Consider the following 23,875-nt stretch of genomic DNA (forward strand, 5'->3'; position numbering starts at 1 on the left):
TAGTTTCCCACAACCAATAATAAGTACACTTTCCTGTAATTTCTTGAGAGATGACCTGAGATTTGAATACTTCGGTTTATTTTTATTGGGTGTGTACAAGTGATAAACAAATTAAACGTTGACTGAGGATTAATTGTCAGTTTAGAACTATACTTGCAGCGAGAATTTTTTGAGATATTCTTTACCGACATAAATTCTTCATCAAAATTCAACCGAAGATAAACCACAAAATTAGGGTTTATCAAGAAGTCCATAGCGACATCTGTGAAAATAACTTGGAAGCTAGATCACTAGCTAAAAAATTCTTGCGAGCAGGCTTCTATTAGCCGACCTTGCGAAAAGAAGCAACTAACTTTGTTAAAAAATTCCAGCCTTGCTAAAAGCATGCTAATTTCTATGTAGCACCACCAAAATAGCTTATTAGCATCACCTCACCTTGGCCATTCGCAAAATGGGGCTTGGACCTCCTCAGACCATTTCGTCAAGAACCCGAATAGGTGAAATACATCATAGTCGGGATGATTACTTCACTAAATGGATCGAAGCAGAACCTTTGGCAACTATCATGGCCCAAAGAAGTCAAAAATTCCTCCTCAAGAATTGTTATCCGGTTTGGAGTCGCATACTCCATTACCATGGACGATGGAACTCAATTTACCGACTCAATACTCAAAAGTTTGGTGGCGTGCCTCAAGATTAGGCATAAATTTATGTCGGTAGAACACCCTCAAACCAATGGACAAGAGGAATCCACGAACAAAGTCATATTGGTTGGGCTCAAGCATCGATTACAAGATGTAAAGGGTGCATGGGCCAAAAAGCTCCCCCAAATCCTGTGGACATATCGAACAACTCTCCACTCAAGAACCGGAGAATCTCCATTCCGACTTGCTTATGGCGTAGAAGCCATGATTCCAATAGAGGTCAACAAAGAAAGTCTAAGGGTTAGACTCTACAATGAAGTGGAAAACGTCCAAGCTCTTAAGGAAGAACTCAAATTCCTTCCAGAAGTCTAAGAACAAGATCAGGTAAGGGAGGAAGCATTAAAGTAAAGAATGACCATAAGGTTCAACAAGAAAGTCATCAGAAGAAACTTCATCGCAAACGACCTCATACTCATCCAAAATGACATCGGCATGCAGAAGTTAGGCAAAGAAAAGTTAGCTACAAATTGGAAAGGTCCTTACAAGATCATGAAAGTCTTGGGGAAAGGTTACTTCAAAGTTTCTGACCTCAAAGGAGATGAAGTCCCAAGGTCGTGGCATGCATGCAACATAAAGAGATACTACAACTAGAAAGAGAACTTTGTTCCCTGATGTACTCTTTTCTTCGACTTCACGGTTTTTTTCTGACAAGGATTTTTCTTCAAGGAGGGTTTTAACGAGGTATCATAACAAGGACTAAAAGTTACAAATAACAAAGTTCTTAGTAGTCAAACAACATTTGTAAATCATTCTTTCACTAATGACATTTCATTATTTATTCCATTGACTATTCTACTAACATGCACTAATTTAAACTTGAAAAGCGCAAAAATCATTGTCCGACCTAAGATGGTCTGCAAAATAATGAGACGAGGTCCAAATTAGTCTAAGAAGTTATATATGCAAATTGTGGCCAAATTTCGAGAAACCACTCATACGAAACAAGTCGGTGAAAGAAATAGCCACAATATAAATTGAAAAGTAACTTATTATGACCAAACTTGAAAGGTGGGTACAAAGTCTTCAAAAATGGAAAAAGAATTATCATAACCTTCTAAGAGCTATTTGACCTTATGAAAACTCACACTATTTAAAACGGGATCAATAACGTAGGAAACTATTCGCAAAAATTCGAAGATGAAAGTTGTTTGCAAAGCATTTTTGTCAAAAATGTAAGTCAAAACTGTAAAAAAACTTATATTAATAAGTGTAGCAAAAGTTACAACATCTCAAAAAGCCTTAAAAGGGCAGTATCCATCAAAGAAATGTTCAAAAAAGCATCCAAACTAAGCTATTACAAAATAAAATTGTTCTCAAGATCCACATATTGGGTCGTTAGATATCAAGAAATGAAATTAAGAAGTAGGATCTGTTCGCCAGAAGTCATGTTGGAAGTTTCTTGAGGTTGAACCGAGGAGGTAGGAAGAGTTTCTTCAATATTAGATGGGGAGAAGGAGGGTTCCTTGTCCATCCTAGTTGGGAAGCTTTGGGAAGCTTCCTCAACCTGGGCACCTGATGTCTTAAGATTTTCAAAACGAGCATTGTCATCAGGAGGAGGAACAATTTTCCCGTCAACCACAACTATGTCGGGATTAATCAGGGAGAGATCTCCCTCAGGAGCAATAACCCAGAACTGAGCTTTCAAGTTCTCGATTATATCATCCATACCTTGGGCAATTGACTCCTCCAGATCAGCATACCCTTCCTTCAACCCGGCGACCTCATCCACCAAATCCAATTTCTCCCCAAAAACTCGGGTATAACTCTCCTTAGCCTTCTTCTTTAAACCCCCTGCCATGACACATGAAGCTTCAGCCTGCTTTACCCTCTCTCGAAGTTTTGAAAGATCAAAAATGAAAGCTTCCTTCTCCTTCTCCAACTCCAGTTTAGACTCCTGCAAAGATGCCACCTTGGCCTACAAGTCTGTTAGAGTTCACTGAGTGACACCAAGGGGAGTCTCTGCAAGTTGATTCAGTAAAGCAGAACAAACCTTGACCTTCCTAATCCCACCTCGGGCTAAAACTTGAAGATAATTTTTTATAGAAACATCATCCATACTGATAAAACTCTGGAAAAGGACATGTTTCTTACAAAAAGCCACAAAATGGAAACCCTTTTCGTACACACTGCCCAACTCAGAAGTGTTTTGTTTCTTTGATTTCGGCTAACAGGGGGAATGGTCTGAAGATTGGATCCACCAGGAGGAGTAAGAGGTGGAGGAGTAGGGTAAGGAAGAGTCTTAATCAAGGATAGAGGACCCAAATCCGACTTGGAAGGGGATGAGAGGTCATTCGATTTACTGGCCTCTTTTAATTGAATAACTTGGGTAGTAGCATTTTTTTCGCTTGATGGAAAGTCTTCATAGCGTTCGACCCACTAGTTATCCTTGCTGCAAAACCAAACATCAAAGTTGGATTATATAAGCATGGTAAACACCAATAAAGAGAAATCTACAAAATGCAAAGAAAGTACTACCTAGTTCGATACGAATGTAGCTCAGCTTTCCTACAAAAAATTTCTTGGTATCAAGGTTAGGCGCTCAGCCCCAACACTCTTGGAACAGGGCAACTACACACTTCTCTATCTCATTTAAATCCTCAAGATTGTATTTTATAATTGTGGAAAACTCCTCCTAATATAGGCTTAAACGGACTTCATCTCTCTCATTTAAAAAGAAAGGTCAGACACTCTAAACGGATCGGATCTTGAAAAAATAATTTTTGAAATTATGGAAAGAATTGTCAAAAATCGAGAAGACCTTCCATCCTTGAACAACCCAGAAGGAAATTCAGCTCTATTTTTTAGAACTGAATGGTTTGGTGAGTTCAAAAAGACAAAAGAAATTTTTTGAAGACAACGGTAGGTCAAGTTCTTGACTTATCAGTTGATAGATTTTCATAAAACTCTAAGAATTGGTGGTGGAGTTGGGAGGGGGCAACAAAGAAAGAAAAATGTCTAATCTAGATAATCAATTACCAGATTTTGTTAATCGTAATTGACATCGGCACCAAAAACTTGATAAGGAAATTATATAACAATATTCCATAAAACTACCGGCAAGTGCACCGGATCGTATCAAGTAATAAATCTCACAAGAGTGAGGTTGATCCCACGAGGATTAAAGGTGATGACAAGTCATCTTATGCTAGTTTTACTAGCATTTTTCCTTGCTTTTATTAGGATTATTACACTTTCTTGCACAATAATTTAGTGATTGGAGTAGAATTTCATGTTTATCTTGGCTCAATCAAACATGGTTAATTTTATACAAAATCATGAGATTTATGCACAATTTAGTTGATTATTATGAACCTTATGATTTTGGTGAGACTTTGATGGCATGTTTGATTGATGGCATGTAAAAAAATGAAGAAAGAAATACAAGGTGCAGATGAACACTGCGTTCATTTGAAGAACGTAACGTTCACAAGTGACGCGCACGTGTACAAGACGCCTACGCATGGGGAAGCAATTTTGGAGATCCACGCAGACGCATGCATGGCGCGCACGCGTGGATTGAGGATCAGTGTTCAGCAACAACGAACGCTACGTTCACTTTGAGTGAACGCCTGCGATACTTTCAGAATTTGAATTTGAAGATGGGCAATGACACGCACGCGTGCAAGACGCGCACGCGTCGATGTGATACCATTGGTGATTGACGCAGACGCGTACATGATGCTAGGACACATAAGTGATATTTTATCATCCACGCGCACGTACAAAGGACGCATACGCGTGAAGAGCGTTCATGGCGCGAACGAAGCGTTCAGTCAATGAACGCTGCCAAAGAACGCGAACGCATGCATGGTATGCGCGAGCATGGTTGAGGTAGAAGACAGTATCGACGTGCACGCATGTGGTACGCGCACGCACATAGGACGCGCACGCATTGGTGAAAGAACGCTACGTTCAATTTGAGAATGCTACGTTCACCTGATGCTGCATGGAAGTACCATTTCTGACCCACTTCATCAGAAGGCCAAAAAGCCCACTCCAAGGACTAAATGACTGAATTAGAAAGTGTATAAATAGAGGAATATTTGATTTCATAAGGATCTCTTCGGCATATCTTCTTTTACACCTTTTCTTTTAGTTTTCTTTAGAATTTTAGATCTGAGTTTTATTTTCTTTCTGTTCTTCATTTTTCCTTCGACATTTTTCTTTTCCGTTTTGGTACTAAAGCAATGATGAACTAAACCCCACTTTCATTAGGGAGAGGAGCTCTATTGTAATTCCAATGAATCAATGAAATTCTTCTTCTTCTCAATTTAATTGTGTAGCTATTGGATATCTCCTACTTTGATTGTGAATTATTCACTCCAGAAGGAGGTTTAATTCAATTGAATGTGGGTGTGAGCCTCGGAAGGGGAATCACCTTCATTAGAACTGAAGCTCTATCCTTCACTACTCTCTAGATCAACACTATTCGGGAGGAATTGAGATCTTGAGAGTTAGTGTGGCTTATGGATGAGAGAAATGTGCTCTAGCTCTTCTCATGACAATTAGATCAAGGAATTAGCAAGATTGATTGTGATTAGAGAGATTGGATTGACAAGGAATTGGGATCCAATCAATTTCAATCCGCCACAGATCTATACATATGATTGAGAAAGGAGTTGAGACTCAATTGATTCATGAAGGATTATAGTATCTCTAATCCCTGAAGAATCACTTTCTTTGAATTTCTTTCACTGTGATTTTTCTGCACTTGCTGCAATTTAGATTGTCTAGTGCTATTTTGATTCCCAAAACCCAAATCCCTTTATTATTCATGCAATTTAAGTTTCCTTGCTATTTAATATTTCTGCACTTTTAACTCATGCACTTTAAGATTCAGTTCTTTTTAATTTCTTGCACTTTAAGTTTCAGTCAATTTAGTTTTCTACCATTTACTTTCCTGTTAATTTACATTCTGCACTTTAGAATTATTGCAATTTACTTTCTGTCAATCCGATTCATCAGGAATTAGCTTAACTAAATTCATCACCTAACTAAAGTTACCTGATCCATCAATCCCTGTGGGATCGATCCCACTCTTGTGAGTTATTATTACTTGATACGACCCGGTACACTTGCCGGTTAGATTGTGTGGAAATCTAATTTCCCCATCATTAAGTTTTTGGCGCCGTTGCCGGGGATTGATTAGATTGACAATGATTAAGTTAGGTGACAATCTAGATTAAGCATTTTTTCTGTTGTTTTTGCTAAGCACACTAAGTATTTGAGATTTTGTTTCTACTAATCTTAACTGCACTCAAGCAACAGAGTGCTTAGTGCACGAAATTGCAATCACACTTTTCCAATCCCGCACAACTAACCAGCAAGTGGACTGGGTCGTCCAAGTAATACCTTACGTGAGTAAGGGTCGATCCCACGGAGATTGTCGGCTTGAAGCAAGATATGGTTATCTTGTAACTCTTAGTCAGGATATCAATAATTCTCAGGTTTAATTGTGAAAAGTAGAAAAACATGAAATAAATACTTGTTTTGCAGTAATGGAGAACAGGTTGAGGTTTTGGAGATACTCTATCTTCTGAATCTCTGCTTTCCTACTGTCTTCTTCTTCAAGTATGCAAGGCTCCTTCCATGGCAAGCTGTATGTAGGGTTTCACCGTTGTCAATGGCTACCTCCCATCCTCTCAGTGAAAATATTCAACGCGCTCTGTCACAGCACGGCTATTCATCTGTCGGTTCTCAATCAGGTCGGAATAGAATCCAGTGATTCTTTTGCGTCTGTCACTAACGCCCAGCCTTCAGGAGTTTGAAGCTCATCACAGTCATTCAATCATTGAATCCTACTCAGAATACCACAGACAAGGTTTAGACCTTCCGGATTCTCTTGAATGCCGCCATCAATTCTAGCTTATACCACGAAGATTCTGATTAAGGAATCCAAGAGATATCTACTCAATCTAAGGTAGAACGGAGGTGGTTGTCAGGCACACGTTCATAGGTGAGAATGATGATGAGTGTCACGGATCATCACATTCATTAAGTTTAGGAACAAGTGATATCTTAGAATAGAAACAAGCGTGATTGAATGAAAAACAGAAGTAATTGCACTAATCCATCAAGACACAGCAGAGCTCCTCACCCCCAACCATGGGGTTTAGAGACTCATGCCATAGAAGATACAATAAGAAACGTGTAATGTGTCATGAGGTCAAGATACAATATCAAAAGGTCCTATTAATAGTGGACTAGTAACCTAGGGTATATAGAAATGAGTAAATGACGTAAAAATCCACTTCCGGGGTCCACTTGGTGTGTGCTTGGGCTGAGCATTGAAACTTTCATGTGCAGAGACTTTTTCTGGAGTTAAACGCCAGCTTTTATGCCAGTTTGGGCGTTTAACTCCAATTTTTGTGCCAGTTCCGGCGTTAAACACCGGGAATTCTGAGCTGATTTGCAACACCCGTTTGGGCCATCAAATCTCGGACAAAGTATGGACTATTAAAAATTTCTGGAAAGCCCAGGATGTCTACTTTCCAACGCAATTGAGAGCGTGCCAATTGGGCTTCTGTAGCTCCAGAAAATCCACTTCAAGTGCAGGGAGGTCAGAATCCAACAACATTTACAGTCCTTTTCAGCCTCTGAATCAGATTTTTGCTCAGGTCCCTCAATTTCAGCCAGAAAATACCTGAAATCACAGAAAAACACACAAACTCATAGTAAAGCCCAGAAAAGTGAATTTTAACTAAAAACTAATAAAAATTTAATAAAAACTAACTAAAAGACACTAAAAACATACTAAAAATAATGCCAAAAAGCGTATAAATTATCCACTTATCACAACACCAAACTTAAATTGTTGCTTGTCCCCAAGCAACTGAAAATCAAAATAGAATAAAAAGAAGAGAATATACTATAGACTCCAAAATATCAAAGAAACTTAGCTCCAATTAGATGAGCGGGACTAGTAGCTTTTTGCTTCTGAACAGTTTTGGCATCTCACATTATCCTTTGAAGTTTAGAATGATTGGCATCTATAGGAACTCAGAACTCAGATAGTGTTATTGATTCTCCTAGTTAAGTATAATGATTCTTGAACATAGCTACTTTATGAGTCTTGGTTGTGGCCCAAAGCACTCTGTCTTTTAGTATTACCACCGGATACATACATGCCACAGACACATGACTGGGTGAACCTTTTCAGATTGTGATTCAGCTTTGCTAGAGTCCCCAATCAGAGGTGTCCAGGGGTTCTTAAGCACACTCTTTTTGCCTTGGATCACTTTAAAATATATTTTTTTTGACTTCTTTTTCTTGCTTCAAGAATCAATTTGATGATTTTTCAGATCCTCAATAACATTTCTCCTTTTCCATCATTCTTTCAAGAGCCAACAAGTTTAACATTCTTTAATCAACAAATTCAAAAGACATATGCACTGTTCAAGCATTCATTCAGAAAACAAAAATTATTGTCACCACATCAAACTAATTCAACTAGTTTCAGAGATGAATTCGAAATCCTGTACTTCTTGTTCTTTTGTGATTAAAGCATTTTTCATTTAAGAGAGGTGATGGATTCATAGGACGTTTATAGCTTTAAGACATGAACCTTAGATTTTATTACTCATGAATTCAGAACAAGACTCAAAAATAGATATAAGATAAGACTAATAGTAGTAGAAAACAAATTCAAAAAAGACTCTCAAATAGGCTCCTAATGATAGAGATTATCACAGAGTTAGAACTCAACAACCTTGATCTTGAGAAGTGGATGCTCCCTCAACTTGTGGGGTATTTGACCCTTCAAGGGAGAGCTTCTGGCGCTTCAGCTCCTGTAGCTCACGCCCCTGCTTCTCTTGTTCCTTCAGCAATTTGCAGAGCATGCAGTTTTGATTCTGTTGTTCTTCCTTAATTTGTTCCATAGCTTCTTGCAGCTTGGCAACAGATGCTTCTAGACGAGTCCAGTAGTCAATTTCAGGAAGTTCAGGGAGGAACTCCTGCACGCTCCTTTTGATAGAGTTATCTTGCATTTGTCCTTCCATTGACCTCTTGGTGATTGGATGCTCAATTGGGATGAATTCATCTACTCCCATCCTCACCCCAGCATCTTTACATAGCAAAGAGATTAAGCTTGGGTAAGCCAGTTTGGCTTCAGTGGAGTTCTTGTTTGCAATTGTGTAAATCTCACAAGCAATCAGATGATGAATCTCCACTTCTTTTTCCAGCATAATGCAATGAATCATCACTGCTCTCTTGCTAGTAACCTCAGAACGGTTACTAGAGGGCAAGATAGAACGCCCTATGAAGTCCAACCAGCCTCTTGCAACTGGTTTGAGATCTCCCCTCTTGAGTTGGTTTGGGATACCTTTTGAATTGGTCATCCACTTGGTTCTAGGGAGGCATATGTCCTCTAGAACTTGATCCAACCCCTTATCTACTCTCACCATTCTCCTATTAAAGGATTCAGGATCATCTTGTAGTTTAGGCAATTTGAAGACCTCTCTTATTTTGTCCAGATGGAAGTAAATAATTCTCCCTCTGACCATGGTTCTGTAGGTATGGAAAGCAGTTCTAGTCATTCTCTGCTTATCTGTCAGCCACAGATTTGAGTAGAATTCCTGAACCATGTTTCTTCCAACCTTTGTCTCGGGGTTGGTTAGAACTTCCCATCCTCTGTTTTGAATTTGCTCTTGGATCTCCGGATATTCATCTTCTTTCATATCAAATTTAACTTCCGGGATCACTGACCTTAGACCCATTATTTTGTGGTAATGGTCTGCATGTTCTTTGGTTAAGAACCTCTCTTGACTCCAAAGATCCTTTAGAGCATTCTCTTTCTTACCTCTAGAATTGGTTTGTTTTCCTTTGGGAGCCATGATCTTGATGAGCCTTAGCTTAGTGATCACGGAAAAACACACCAAACTTAGAGGGTTGCTTGTCCTCAAGCAAAAGAAAAGAAAGATGAGAGAGAGGAGGAGAGCAAATTCGAATGGTAGGGAAGGGGGAATGGCCGAACGTATATTTATAAGGGAGGAGGAGAGATTTCGAAAATTTTGAAAGGGATTTGAGAAGATATGGAAAGAATTTGAGAGATATTTGAGTTTTTTGAAGAAGATTTGGAAAGGATTTGAAAGAGATTTGAAGAATGATTTTAATTTTGAAAATTTGAAGGTGAATGATGAAAGTTTGAAATGTGTTTATGTAGAAAATTATGGATCAAAACAGGAAAGTTTGAAAAAAATTGAAGTGGAAAACGAAATCTCTGTCCCCCACCTATCTGGCGTTAAATGCCCATAATGGTATCCATTCTGGCGTTTAACGCCCAAATGTTGGCCATTATGGGCGTTTAACGCCCAGGCAGGTATCATGGCTGGCGTTAAACGCCAGAAACCCCTTCATCAATGGGCGTTTTGCTAAACGCCCAGGATGCTGCACACCTGGCGTTAAACGCCCAGAATGGTGCCCATTCTAGCGTTTAACGCCCAAAATGGTACCTTTACTGGCGTTAAATGCCCAGAATGGTACCCATTCTGGCGTTTAACGCCCAGAGTACCCCTTACTGGCGTATTTTTCACCAGCAAGCTCCTTTTCTCTGCTTTTTGCACTGAATCCTTCTGTAACTCTGTGAATTCCTTAAATTTTGATGATCGCCCTTTGAGAATATGCATCAAACTTTTATTAAATAAAATAGATAACCTGCTAATGACTGGGTTGCCGCCCAACAAGCGCTTCTTTATTGTCTTTAGCTAGACCTTTACTGAGATTCATTCAAGCCTCAGTTTTGAGCATTCTTGCTCAAAATTGTTTTCAAGATAATGTTTGATCCTCTGTCCATTAACAAAGAACTTTTTGTCAGAATCAATATCCTGAAGCTCAACATATCCATATGGTGACACTCCTGTAATCACATACGGACCCCTCCACCAGGATTTAAGTTTTCCTGGGAATAGTCTGAGCCTAGAGTTGAAGAGCAGAACTTTTTGTCTTGGCTCAAAGACTCTGGATAACAACTTCTTGTCATGCCACTTCTTTGCCTTTTCCTTATAAAATTTTGCATTTTCAAAGGCACTGAGTCTAAATTCATCTAGCTCACTTAGCTGGAGTAATCGTTTTTCACCAGCTAACTTAGCATCCAGGTTTAGGAATCTGGTTGCCCAGTAGGCTTTATGTTCCAGTTCCACGGGCAGATGACAGGCCTTGCCATACACAAGTTGGTATGGAAAGGTTCCTATAGGAGTTTTGAATGCTGTTCTGTATGCCCACAAAGCATCATCCAAGCTCTTTGCCCAATCCTTTCTATGGGCAATTACAGTCCGTTCTAGGATTCTTTTTAGCTCTCTGTTAGAGACTTCAGCTTGCCCATTTGTCTGTGGATGATACGGAGTTGTTACTTTGTGGCTAATTCCATATCGGACCATAGTAGAGTACAGCTGTTTATTGCAGAAATGAGTGCCCCCATCACTGATTAGTACTCTGGAAACACCAAACCTGCTGAAGATGTATTTCTGGAGAAATTTCAGCACGGTCTTAGTATCATTAGTGGGTGTAGCAATTGCTTCTACCCATTTAGATACATAGTCCACTGCCACCAGAATGTAAGTGTTTGAGTATGATGGTGGGAACGGACCCATGAAGTCAATACCCCATACATCAAACAATTCAATCTCTAGGATCCCTTGTTGAGGCATGGCGTATCCATGAGGCAAGTTACCAGCTCTTTGGCAACTGTCACAGTTACGCACAAACTGTCGGGCATCTCTATAGAGAGTAGGCCAGTAGAAGCCACATTGGAGGACCTTAGTGGCTGTTCGCTCACTTTCGAAATGTCCCCCATACTGTGATCCATGGCAATGCCACAGGATCCTTTGTGCTTCCTCTCTAGGTACATATCTGTGGATCATTCCGTCTGCACATCTCTTAAAGTGATATGGCTCATCCCAAAGGTAGTACTTGGCATCTGAAATTAATTTCTTTCTTTGCACCCTGTTGTACTCCTGGGGTATGAACCTCACAGCTTTATAATTTGCAATATCTGCAAACCATGGAGCTTCCTGAATGGCAAAGAGTTGCTCATCTGGGAAGGTCTCAGAGATCTCAGTAGAAGGGAGGGACGCCCCAGCTATTGGTTCTATTTGGGACAGATGATCAGCCACTTGGTTCTCTGTCCCTTTTCTGTCTCTTATTTCTATATCAAACTCTTGCAGAAGCAGCACCCACCTTATGAGCCTGGGTTTTGAATCCTGCTTTGTGAGTAAGTATTTAAGAGCAGCATGGTCAGTGTACACAATCACTTTTGACCCTACCAAATAGGATCTAAACTTGTCAATGGCATAGACCACTGCAAGTAACTCTTTTTCTGTGGTTGTGTAATTCTTCTGTGCGTCATTTAGAACATGGCTAGCATAATAAATGACGTGCAGAAGTTTGTTATGCCTCTGTCCCAACACTGTACCAATGGCATGGTCACTGGCATCACACATTAGTTCGAATGGCAATGTCTAGTCTGGTACAGAGATGACTGGTGATGTGACCAGCTTGGCTTTCAGGGTCTCAAATGCCTGCAGACACTGTGTAAACACAAATGGTGTGTCAGCAGCTAGCAGGTTGCTTAGAGGTTTTGCAATTTTTGAAAAATCCTTTATAAACCTTCTGTAGAATCCAGCATGCCCCGGAAAGCTTCTGATTGCCTTAACATTGGCAGGTGGTGGTAATTTTTCAATTACCTCTACCTTTTCCTGATCCACCTCTATTCCCTTACTTAAAATTTTGTGCCCAAGGACAATTCCTTCAGTCACCATAAAGTGACATTTCTCCTTGTTTAAGACCAGGTTAGCCTCTTGGCACCTTTTCAGGACAAGTGTTAGATGGTTAAGACAAGAGCTGAATGAGTCTCCATATACTGAGAAGTCATCCATGAAGACTTCCAGGAACTTCTCTACCATATCAGAGAAGATAGAAAGCATGCACCTCTGAAAGGTTGCAGGTGCATTGCACAAACCAAAAGGCATCCTTCTGTAGGCAAATACTCCAGAAGGACATGTGAATGCTGTTTTCTCTTGGTCCTGAGGATCTACTGCAATTTGGTTATAACCTGAATAGCCATCCAAAAAGCAGTAATAATCATGACCAGCTAGTCTTTCTAGCATTTGGTCTATGAATGGTAAAGGAAAATGATGCTTTCTGGTGGCTGTGTTGAGCCTTCTGTAATCAATACACATACGCCACCCTGTAACTGTTCTTGTAGGAACCAGTTCATTCTTTTCATTATGAACCACTGTCATGCCTCCCTTTTTGGGGACACCTTGGACAAGGCTCACCCAGGGGTTATCAGAAATAGGATAAATAATCCCAGCCTCTAGTAATTTAGTGACCTCTTTCTGCACCACCTCCTTTATGGCTGGATTTAGCCGCCTTTGTGGTTGAACCACTGGTTTGGCATTATCCTCCAATAGGATCTTGTGCATGCATCTTGCTGGGCTAATACCCTTAAGATCACTTATAGACCATCCAAGAGCTGTCTTGTGTGTCCTTATCACTTGAATTAGTGCTTCCTCTTCCTATGAATTTAAAGCAGAACTTATGATCACTGGAAAATGTCACCTTCTCTCAGAAATGCATATTTCAGGAATAGTGGTAGTGGTTTGAGCTCAGGTTTGGGAGGCTTATCCTTTTCCTGAGGAATTTTCAAAAATTCTTTTATTTCCTCTGGTTCCTCCTGATCAAGCTGAACATCCTTGAAGATGTCCTCTAGCTCTGATTCTAGACTTTCAGTCATATTGATCTCTTCCACCAAAGAGTCAATAATATCAGTGTTCACGCAGTCATTTGATGTGTCTGGATGCTGCATAGCTTTGATAGCATTCAACTTGAACTCATCCTCATTAACTCTCAGGGTTACTTCCCCTTTTTGTACATCAATAAGAGTTCATCCAGTTGCTAGGAAAGGTCTTCCTAGAATGAGAGTTGCACTCTTGTGCTCCTCCATTTCCAGCACTACAAAGTTAGTTGGAAAGGCGAATGGCCCAACCTTAACAATCATGTCCTCAATTATGCCTGATGGATATTTAATGGAGCCATCAGCAAGTTGGAGACATATCCTGGTTGGTTTGACTTCTTCAGTCAACCCAAGCTTTCTGATAGTGGATGCAGGTATTAGATTGATACTTGCTTCAAAGTCACACAGGGCTATCTTGGTGCAAGCACCTTCTAATGTGCATGGTATCATAAAGCTTCCTGGATCTTGAAGCTTTTCTGGTAAGCTTTTCAGAATGACTGCACTGCATTCTTCAATGAGAAAAAATTTTTCAGTTTCTCTCCAATCCTTCTTATGACTTAAGATCTCTTTCATGAACTTAGCATAAGAAAGTATTTGCTCAAGTGCCTCTTCAAACGGAATCTTTATTTCAAGAATCCTTAGATAGTCTGCAAAGCGGGCAAATTGCTTATCCTGTTTCGCTTGGCGGAGTTTCTGAGGATAAGGCATCTTGGCTTTATATTCTTCAACCTTAGTTGCTGTAGGTTTATTCCTTACAGAGGTGGTTGGAGAAGCCTTTTTAGAGGGGTTACTATCAGCACTCTCAGGTGTCTGATTCCTCATTGGCGTTTAAACGCCAGGATTGGGTGAGGAATGGGCGTTTAACGCCAACTTTTCCCCCTTTTCTGGCGTTTGAGCGCTATAACTGGGCAAGGAATGGGCGTTTAACACCAGCTTTTCCCCCCTTTCTGGTGTTTGAACGCCATGAACATTCCTCTCTGGGCTCTTACTATCCTCAGAGGGATTTAGGGCAGTGGTTTGGTTATCCTCTGTCAATTGTTCCTTTCTTGGCTTTTTGCTACTTTGAGCAGTGTTATTCAATGTCTTCCCACTCCTTAGTTGAACTGCTTGGCATTCTTCTTTTATCTGTTTAGATAACTGCTGTTTTGTCTGATTCAACTGTGATTCTATATTCTTGTTGGCAATTTTAGTTTCTTGGAGCATCTCTTTAAATTCTGCCAACTGTTTTGTCATCAGGAGTAATTGCTGATTAAGCTCAACAATCTGTTCTTGAGGATTAGGATCAGTAGCTACTGCTATAACTTCTTCTTTTGTAGAGGGCTCACTACTAGAGTACAAATGTTGATTTCTAGCAACAGTATCTATGAGTTCTTGAGCCTCTTCAATCGTCTTCCTCATGTGTATAGATCCACCAGCTGAGTGGTCTAGAGACATCTGAGCTTTTTCAGTAAGCCCATAGTAGAAGATGTCTAACTGTACCCACTCTGAAAACATTTCAGAGGGGCATTTTCTTAGCATACCTCTATACCTCTCCCAGGCATTATAAAGGGATTCCTTATCCTTTTGTTTAAAGCCTTGGATGTCCAGCCTTAGCTGTGTCATCCTTTTTGGAGGGCAAAATTGATTCAGGAATTTGTCTGATAACTGTCTCCATGTTTTTATGCTTGCTGTGGGTTGGTTATTCAACCACCTCTTAGCTTGATCTTTTACAGCAAATGGAAACAGTAATAATCTGTAGACATCCTGATCCACCTCTTTATCACGTACTGTGTCAGCAATTTGTAAGAACTGTGCCAGAAACTCAGTAGGTTCTTCCTGTGGAAGACCTGAATACTGGCAATTTTGCTGCACCATGATAATGAGTTGAGAGTTTAGCTCAAAGCTGCTTGCTTTAATGGGAGGTATACAGATGCTACTCCAATATGCAGCTGTAATGGGGTTAACATATGACCCCAGAGTCCTTCTGGACTACTCAATTCCACTTAGGTCCATGATAGAGAAAGGGAAATGATATGGATTCACAAGTGAAGTATAAAATATATTATTAATTTTTTTTATTTGACCGAAAATAATAAAATAAAATAAAATTTCGAAAACTAAAAGAAAATAAGATCAAAGCAAATTGAAAACTAAATCAATTAATTAATTAAAAAGATTTTGGAATTAGCAACTGAAAAGATATGATTGAAAATTATTTTGAAAAAAAGATTTGATTTTTGAAATGAGGAAAGAGAAAAACAACAAAATGACACCAAACTTAAAATTTTTAGAAAATCAAGCACAAATTTTCGAAAATTTTAAAGGAAAACACAAAGAAGACACCAAACTTAGAATTTTTAAAGATCAAGAAAGGACTAAGGACATGCAATTGACACCAAACTTATGATATGAAACTAAAATCAAATAAAAGACTCTAAACCAACAAAAATAAAATAGTCCTAATCTAAGCAACAAGATAAATCGTCAGTTGTCCAAACTCGAACAATCCCCGGCAACGGCGCTAAAAACTTGGTGCACGAAATTGCAATCACACTTTTGCAATCCCGCACAACTAACCAGCAAGTGCACTGGGTCGTCTGATAAACCCCATTTTTAGGGTTCATCTTGCATTGAATTTAGAGTATTTTGATAACCTTTTCTCGCATTTAACCTATGAATTGGCATGGTTTTGTAATCTCTCCCGTATTTGTGCTTAATTGTAAAAACATGCTTTTTAAGCCTTATTTTGATGAATTCTAGTTCCTCTTTGATTCCATAAGATGCCTTGATGTGTTTGCTAGTAATCTCAGGATGAAATAGGTTAGGCATGGATCAAGGGAGCAAGGAAGAAAGCATGCAAGTGGAGAGAAGCACGAAAAGCCAAAGAATTGATCTAGGCCATGCACGCGCACGCGCACAAGGCGCTCGCGCGCACATTGCGAAATAAGCCAGGGACGCACACGCGTACCGTGCGCGCACGCGTCGATGACAGCACATGACCTCATTAATGCAACACGTGCCTGGCGATTTGAGAGGGTTTCTGAACCCATTTTTGGCGCCAATTGCTAAGGGAAAGGAATAAAAGGATGAAGGATTAAGGGGAAGGCATTAATCAATGAAGGAATCAATCATCTAAGTCTAATATAGAATATACTTAGAATTAGTTTAGAGTTTTAGAGAGAGAAGCTCTCACTTCTCTCTAGAATTAGGATTAGGTTTAGTTCTTAGATCTAGGTTTTTATCTTAGTTTCCTTCTACTTCTACTTCCCAATTCATTGTTGTTACATTCATCATTCTTCTACTCCTTTGTTGTAATTTCCTTTATATTGCTCTTATACTTTGTTGTAGATCTACTATTGCTACTTCCATTTTCTTTCAATTCAATAAGAGGTAATTCATAATAATTGTTCTTCATTGCTTTTCTATTGTTGATCTCTTGTTTTTGTAGTTGTAGATTCCTTTAATTCTTGCATTTAATAATGTTTACTTGTATTGCACTCTATGTGTTTGATGAAATGTCTCTTCTAGATATAGTGTAGGTTTTGTTCCTCTTGGCCTAGGGAGAGTAATTAGTGACTCTTGAGTTATCTAATTCCTTTGTTGATTGATAATTAGAAGTTGCTAATTAATTTGAATATCTCTAAAGCTAGTCATTCCTTTAGGAGATGATTAGGGCTTGAGGAATCAAATTGATTCATCCACTTGACTTCCCTCCATAGTTAGAGGTTAACTAAGTGGTAGCAATGAACAATTCTCATCACAATTGAGAAAGGTAACTAGGATAGGATTTCTAGTTCTCACATCTTGCCAAGAGCTTTGTTAGTTGTTAGTTTATTTTCATTGTCATTTACTTTCATGCCTCTTATCCAAAACCCCAAAATAACTCATAATCAATAACAAGACACTTTATTGTAATTCCTAGGGAGAACGACCCGAGGTTTGAATACTTCGGTTTATAAATTTTAGGGGGTTTGTACTAGTGACAAACAACTTTTTGTATGAAAGGATTATTGTTTGGTTTAGAAACTATACTTTACAACGAGATTTTATTAGTGAAATTCTAAACCGTCAAAAATCCAATCATCATCGCCTAAGTAATACCTTACGTGAGTAAGGGTCGATCCCACGGAGATTGTCGGCTTGAAGCAAGCTATGGTTATCTTGTAACTCTTAGTCAGGATATCAATAATTCTCAGGTTTAATTCTGAAAAGTAGAAAAACATGAAATAAATACTTGTTTTGCAGTAATGGAGAACAGGTTGACGTTTTGGAGATACTCTATCTTCTGAATCTCTGCTTTCCTACTGTCTTCTTCTTCAAGCACGCAAGGCTCCTTCCATGGCAAGCTGTATGTAGGGTTTCACCGTTGTCAATGGCTACCTCCCATCCTCTCAGTAAAAATGTTCAACGCGCTCTGTCACAGCATGGCTATTCATCTGTCGGTTCTCAATCAGGTCGGAATATAATCCAGTGATTCTTTTGCGTCTGTCACTAACGCCCAGCCTTCAGGAGTTTGAAGTTCGTCACAGTCATTCAATCATTGAATCCTACTCAAAATACCACAGACAAGGTTTAGACCTTCCGGATTCTCTTGAATGCCGCCATAAATTCTAGCTTATACCACGAAGATTCTGATTAAGGAATTCAAGAGATATCTACTCAATCTAAGGTAGAACGGAGGTGGTTGTCAGGCACACGTTCATAGGTGAGAATGATGATGAGTGTCACGGATCATCACATTCATCAAGTTTAGGAACAAGTGATATCTTAGAATAGAAATAAGCGTGATTGAATGAAAAACAGTAGTAATTGCATTAATTCATCAAGACACAGCAGAGCTCCTCACCCCCAACCATGGGGTTTAGAGACTCATTCCGTAGAAGATACAATAAGAAACGTGTAATGTGTCATGAGGTCGAGATACAATATCAAAAGGTCCTATTAATAGTGGACTAGTAACCTAGGGTATATAGAAATGAGTAAATGACGTAAAAATCCACTTCCAGGGTCCACTTGGTGTGTGCTTGGGCTGAGCATTGAAACTTTCATGTGTAGAGACTTTTTCTGGAGTTAAACGCCAGCTTTTATGCCAGTTAGGGCGTTTAACTCCAATTTTTGTGCCAGTTCCGGCGTTAAATGCCGGGAATTCTGAAGCTGATTTGCAACGCCGGTTTGGGCCATCAAATCTCAGGCAAAGTATAGACTATTAAACATTGCTGGAAAGCCCAAAATGTCTACTTTTTAACGCAATTGAGATCGTTCCAATTGGGCTTCTGTAGCTCCAGAAAATCCACTTCGAGTGCAGGGAGGTCAGAATCCAATAGCATCTGCAGTCCTTTTCAGCCTCTGAATCAGATTTTTGCTCAGGTCCCTCAATTTCAGCCAGAAAATACTTGAAATCACAGAAAAATACACAAACTCATAGTAAAGGCCAGAAAAGTGAATTTTAACTAAAAACTAATAAAAATGTAATAAAAACTAACTAAAATACACTAAAAACATACTAAAAATAATGTCAAAAAGCGTATAAATTATCTGCTCATCAGTGCTCTATTTGTGTTTTGTGTTATTTTGGTTGCATGCCAGTCAGAAGAAGAGGTGATTCCACCTCTTTTGATTCTGAACCAGAGATAACATTCTTAAGATTAAGCAGAGAAGCAAGAGGGAAGGGAGTTGTTGGAGAAGAATCAGAAGAAGAAGATCAAGAGATGGAAGGTAATCTCCCCAATCCACCTGAGGACATGGCTAACAACAATGGCCAACCTCAGAGAAGAGTTTTAGCCTCCTACACTATCCCTAACCCAAGAAACTGTGGTAGTAGCATCTTAACACCCAATGTCCATGCCAATAATTTTGAACTCAAACCCCAACTTATCACTCTAGTTCAAAATAATTGTCAATATGAAGGAAGTGCTGCTGAGGACCCTAACCAACATCTCTCTGTGTTCTTGAGAATTTGTGACACTGTTAAAACCAATGGAGTCCATCCTGACATCTATAAACACTTGTTATTCCCATTTTCACTGAGAGACAAAGCCACACACTGGTTAGAGACATTCCTAAAAGAAAGCATCACCAATTGGGATGATCTAGTCAGTAAATTCCTAGCCAAATTCTACCCCCCTCAAAGAGTCATTAAGCTGAAAACTGATGTGCAAACCTTCAGGCAGTTAGAAGGAAAATCATTGTATGAAGCTTGGGAGAAGTATAAAGCTTTGATTAGAAGATGTCCAGAAGGAATGTTCAGTGAATGGGCGGAGCTGCAAAATTTTTATGAAGGCTTGACCATGAGTTCAAGGAAAGCCTTGGACTATTCTTCAGGAGGATCTCTACAAATGATAAAGACTGCTCAAGAAGCACATGATCTCATAGACATGGTGGCCAACAATGAGTATTTCTACTCCTCTGAAAGACAAGCAGCAGCCCCCAAGAAAGGTGTATTTGAGCTTGATGGAGTTGATACCATCTTAGCTCAAAATAAGATTATGCACCGGCAACTTCAACAACAAATTGAAATGATGTCAAAGAGGATGGATGGCTTACAACTTACAGCAGTGAGCACAACCACTCAACCGCCAATGGTGTGGGGACAACAAGAAAAGAGCTATGAGGAGTAACAGCCAAAACAAGTGCAATACATGCATAACCAAGGTGCTGGACAGAATTAGTTCCATAGAGACACTTATAACTCATCTTGGAGGAACCACCCCAATTTAAGGTGGGAAGAGAACCGAAACCAGCAATATTGGCAAAGAAACTCAAGCCAAAATAATTCTAGAAACGCAAACCACCAAAACCATCAAAACCATTAAAATACTAACCAAAACCAATACAGAAAACCACAAAATAATCATCTCCCATCCAACTACTATCCACACAATAATTCCTCAGCTAACCAAAATAACTTTCATCCACCCTCAACATCTCACACTCAACCACAACCACCCCAAGGATCACAAAGAATCTCAAATTTGGAGATGATGATGGAGAAAATGATCAAGCATCAAGAATTGGCCAACAAGAACCATGAAGCCTCATTGAGAAATTTGGAGAGGCAAATTGGACAATTGTCCAAGCAAACAGTGGCTGAAAGACCAACCAATGCATTACCAAGTGACACCATTTCTAACCGCAAGGAAGAGTGTAAAGCAATTCAACTCAGGAGTGGAAGAACAATGGAGAATGACATTGGCAGCAAGAAGCAAGTAGAAGAAGACAAACATGAACAAGAGATATCCAATAAAAAGGAGGAAGAACTACAAACTTCAAAGAAGGGAAAACAAGTCATGGAAGAGCAACCACAATTGGAGAAGAATGTGGTTAAGCCATACACACCTCCTTTGCCATACCCTCAAAGGTTCAAAAGGGAGCTCAAGGATCAATAATTTCCCAAATTCCTAGAGGTTTTCAAGAAACTGGAAATCAATCTTCCACTTGCTGAAGCATTGGAGCAGATGCCTCTATATGCAAAATTTCTCAAGGAGCTCATTATCAATAAGAGAAGCTGGAATGAAAAAGAGACAGTGATCTTGACCCAAGAATGCAGTGCAGTGATTCAGAAAGGCCTACCACCAAAGCTCAAAAATCCTGGGAGTTTCATCATATCCTATACCATAGGCAATATGACCTTGGAGAAAGCTCTCTGTGATTTAGGTGCCAGCATCAACTTGATGCCTCTCTCATTAATGAAAAAGCTTGCAATAGAAGAAGTTAAGCCCACAAGGATGTCACTTCAAATGGCTGATAGATCACTTAAGATACCCAATGGAGTTGTAGAAAACTTGTTGGTAAAAGTTGGAAAATTCATCTTTCCTGCTGACTTTGTTATTTTAGACATGGAAGAAGAGGGACATAACTCAATTATTTTAGGGAGACCTTTCTTGGCCACAGCAAGGGCTATTATCGATGTAGAGAAAGGTGAAATGATTCTCAGGGTGCATGATGAGCAAATGATCATCAATGTTTTAAAAGCCATGCAATATCCCCCTGAGAAAACATAGCACATGAGAGTGGAAATGATAGAAGATCTGGTGGAGAAAGTGTTTGAAGCCAACTGTCAAGAAGAACAAGAAGAAGAGATAGAAGCAGTTCAAGATGTCTTAGAGGAACAAGTGATTAAAATTTCCTCTAAAGGCAAGACAGAGGAAAAGCCAAAATAAGAATTGAAGCCTCTGCCTCCACATCTTAAATATGCATTGTTTGGTGAAGAGGATAGCTTTCCAGTGATCATTAACTCTGCTTTGAGTGAAGAAGAAGAAGGGAAACTCCTTGTTGTATTAAAAGCTCATAAAGATGCATTGGGGTGGACTATTGATGACTTGAAAGGCATAAGCCCTGCCATATGCATGCACAAGATACTTTTGGAAGACAATTCTAAGCCAATAGTGCAACCTCAGAGAAGGCTAAACCCCACAATGAAAGAATTTATCCAGAAAGAAGTAATGAAGTTATGGAATGTTGGAATTATCTCTCCAATTTCTGACAGCTCATGGGTAAGCCCAGTTCAAGTGGTGCCAAAGAAAGGAGGGATGACTGTCATTGTTAATGAGAAGAATGAGCTCATTCCTACAAGATCAGTGATAGGGTAGAGGATGTGTATTGATTATAGAAGGCTAAATGATACCACAAGAAAAGATCACTTCCATCTCCCCTTCATTGACCAAATGCTTGAAAGGTTGGCCGACCATGCTTATTATTCCTTCCTGGATGGATATTCTGGCTACAATCAAATAGTGGTTAACCACATGGATCAAGAGAAAACCTTGTTCACTTGTCCCTTTGGAGTCTTTGCATATAGAAGGATGCAATTCGGGTTGTGTAATGCCCCAGTTACCTTTCAGAGATGCATGCTATCAATCTTCTCAGATATGGTAGAAAAATTTATTGAAGTCTTTATGGACGATTTCTCTGTTTTTGGTGATTCTTTAAATGCTTGCTTGCACCATCTTACCCTAGTCTTGAAAAGGTGCCAAGAGACTAATTTAGTTTTAAATTGGGAGAAATACCATTTTATGGTGCCGAAGGAATTGTTCTTGGTCACAAAGTTTCAAAAAAGGGTATAGAGGTTGACAATGCAAAAGTAGAAATCATAGAGAAACTTCCTTTACCAACCAATGTGAGAGTTGTTAGAAGTTTCCTAGGGAATGCTGGATTCTATAGAAGATTCATCAAAGATTTTTCCAAAATAGCTAAACCACTAAGCAATTTGCTGATGGTTGATAATCCTTTTGTTTTTTATGAAAGCTGTAAGCATGCCTTTGAAACTTTGAGAACCAAACTCACAACAGCACCAATCATCACACCCCCTGATTAGAAATTACCTTTTGAACTCATGTGTGATGCAAGTGACCTTGCAATTGGTGCTGTGTTAGGACAAAGAAAGGGCAACCTGCACCATGTCATCTACTATGCAAGCAAAGTATTGAATGAAGCACAGAAAAATTACACCACAACAGAGAAGGAATTATTAGCTGTAGTCTATGCTTTTGATAAGTTCAGATCATACTTGATTGGATCTAAAATTGTGGTTTATACTGATCATGCTGTCCTTAAGTATTTGATGTCAAAACAGGATGCCAAACCAAGGCTCATTATATGGATATTACTTCTACAAGAGTTTGACATTGAGATAAAGGATAGAAAAGGGAGTGAAAATCAAGTTGCTGATCACTTATCAAGGCTGCCACAAGGAAGAAATCAAGAGGTTACTCAACGAGTGAATGAAAGCTTCCCAGATGAACACCTCTTGCAAATTTAACAAGCCCCTTGGTTTGCTGATGTTGCAAATTACAAGGTTGGAAGGAAGATTCCTCAAGGATTCACCAAACAACAAGTGAAGAAGCTACTCAATGAGGCTAGAAAGTTCGTGTGGCACTAGAAGGTGCTCAGAAGGTGTTTAGATGGGATGACTAGAAGGTACATCCCTAAAAATGAGAGGAGATATATTGTGGCACTGTCATAGTTCAGCTTATGGTGGGCATTTTGGGCCAGAAAGAACAGCAGCTAAAGTGCTTCAAAGTGGATTTTATTGGCCAACTATATTCAAAGATGCCAGAGAATTTGTGCACCAATACAATGAATGTCAATGAGCTGGAGGGTTAACAAAGAGGAACGAAATGCCTCAAAACTTCATTTTGGAAGTAGAACTTTTCGATCTCTGGGGTATAGACTTTATGGGCCCCTTTCCTCCATCCTTTTCCTTCAAATACATTCTGGTAGCAGTAGAGTATGTCTCAAAATAGGTGGAGGCCATGGCAACAACTACCTGTGATGCACCAATTGTTCTTCAATTCCTCAAGAGACACATATTCATCAGAAATGGGGTACCTAAGGGTCTTATTAGTGATGGTGGTGGCCATTTTTGCAACAGACAAATGAAAAAATTGCTCCACAAATATGGAGTAATTCACAAAGTAGCCACACCATATCACCCTCAAACTAATGGCCAGGCTGAATTGGCTAA

At 39.4% G+C, this 23,875-nt stretch overlaps 1 protein-coding gene across 1 annotated transcript; it reads left to right on the top strand.

The window, feature by feature from the left end:
• The first annotated feature begins 20,867 nt into the window (after positions 1-20,867).
• LOC130962867 (uncharacterized) lies at positions 20,868-21,413 on the top strand. Its single transcript, XM_057889025.1, has one exon. It carries the CDS (start codon positions 20,868-20,870, stop codon positions 21,411-21,413), a length of 546 nt encoding a protein of 181 aa, XP_057745008.1.
• Positions 21,414-23,875: the final 2,462 nt, after the last annotated feature.

This window comes from Arachis stenosperma, chromosome 2 (genome assembly GCF_014773155.1).
Source record: "Arachis stenosperma cultivar V10309 chromosome 2, arast.V10309.gnm1.PFL2, whole genome shotgun sequence".
NCBI classification, from domain to species: Eukaryota; Viridiplantae; Streptophyta; class Magnoliopsida; order Fabales; family Fabaceae; genus Arachis; species Arachis stenosperma.

Bases quoted from the DNA above. Each gene is read 5' to 3' on its own strand.
- LOC130962867 (XM_057889025.1), top strand. From the start codon at position 20,868: ATGCCTCTATATGCAAAATTTCTCAAGGAGCTCATTATCAATAAGAGA.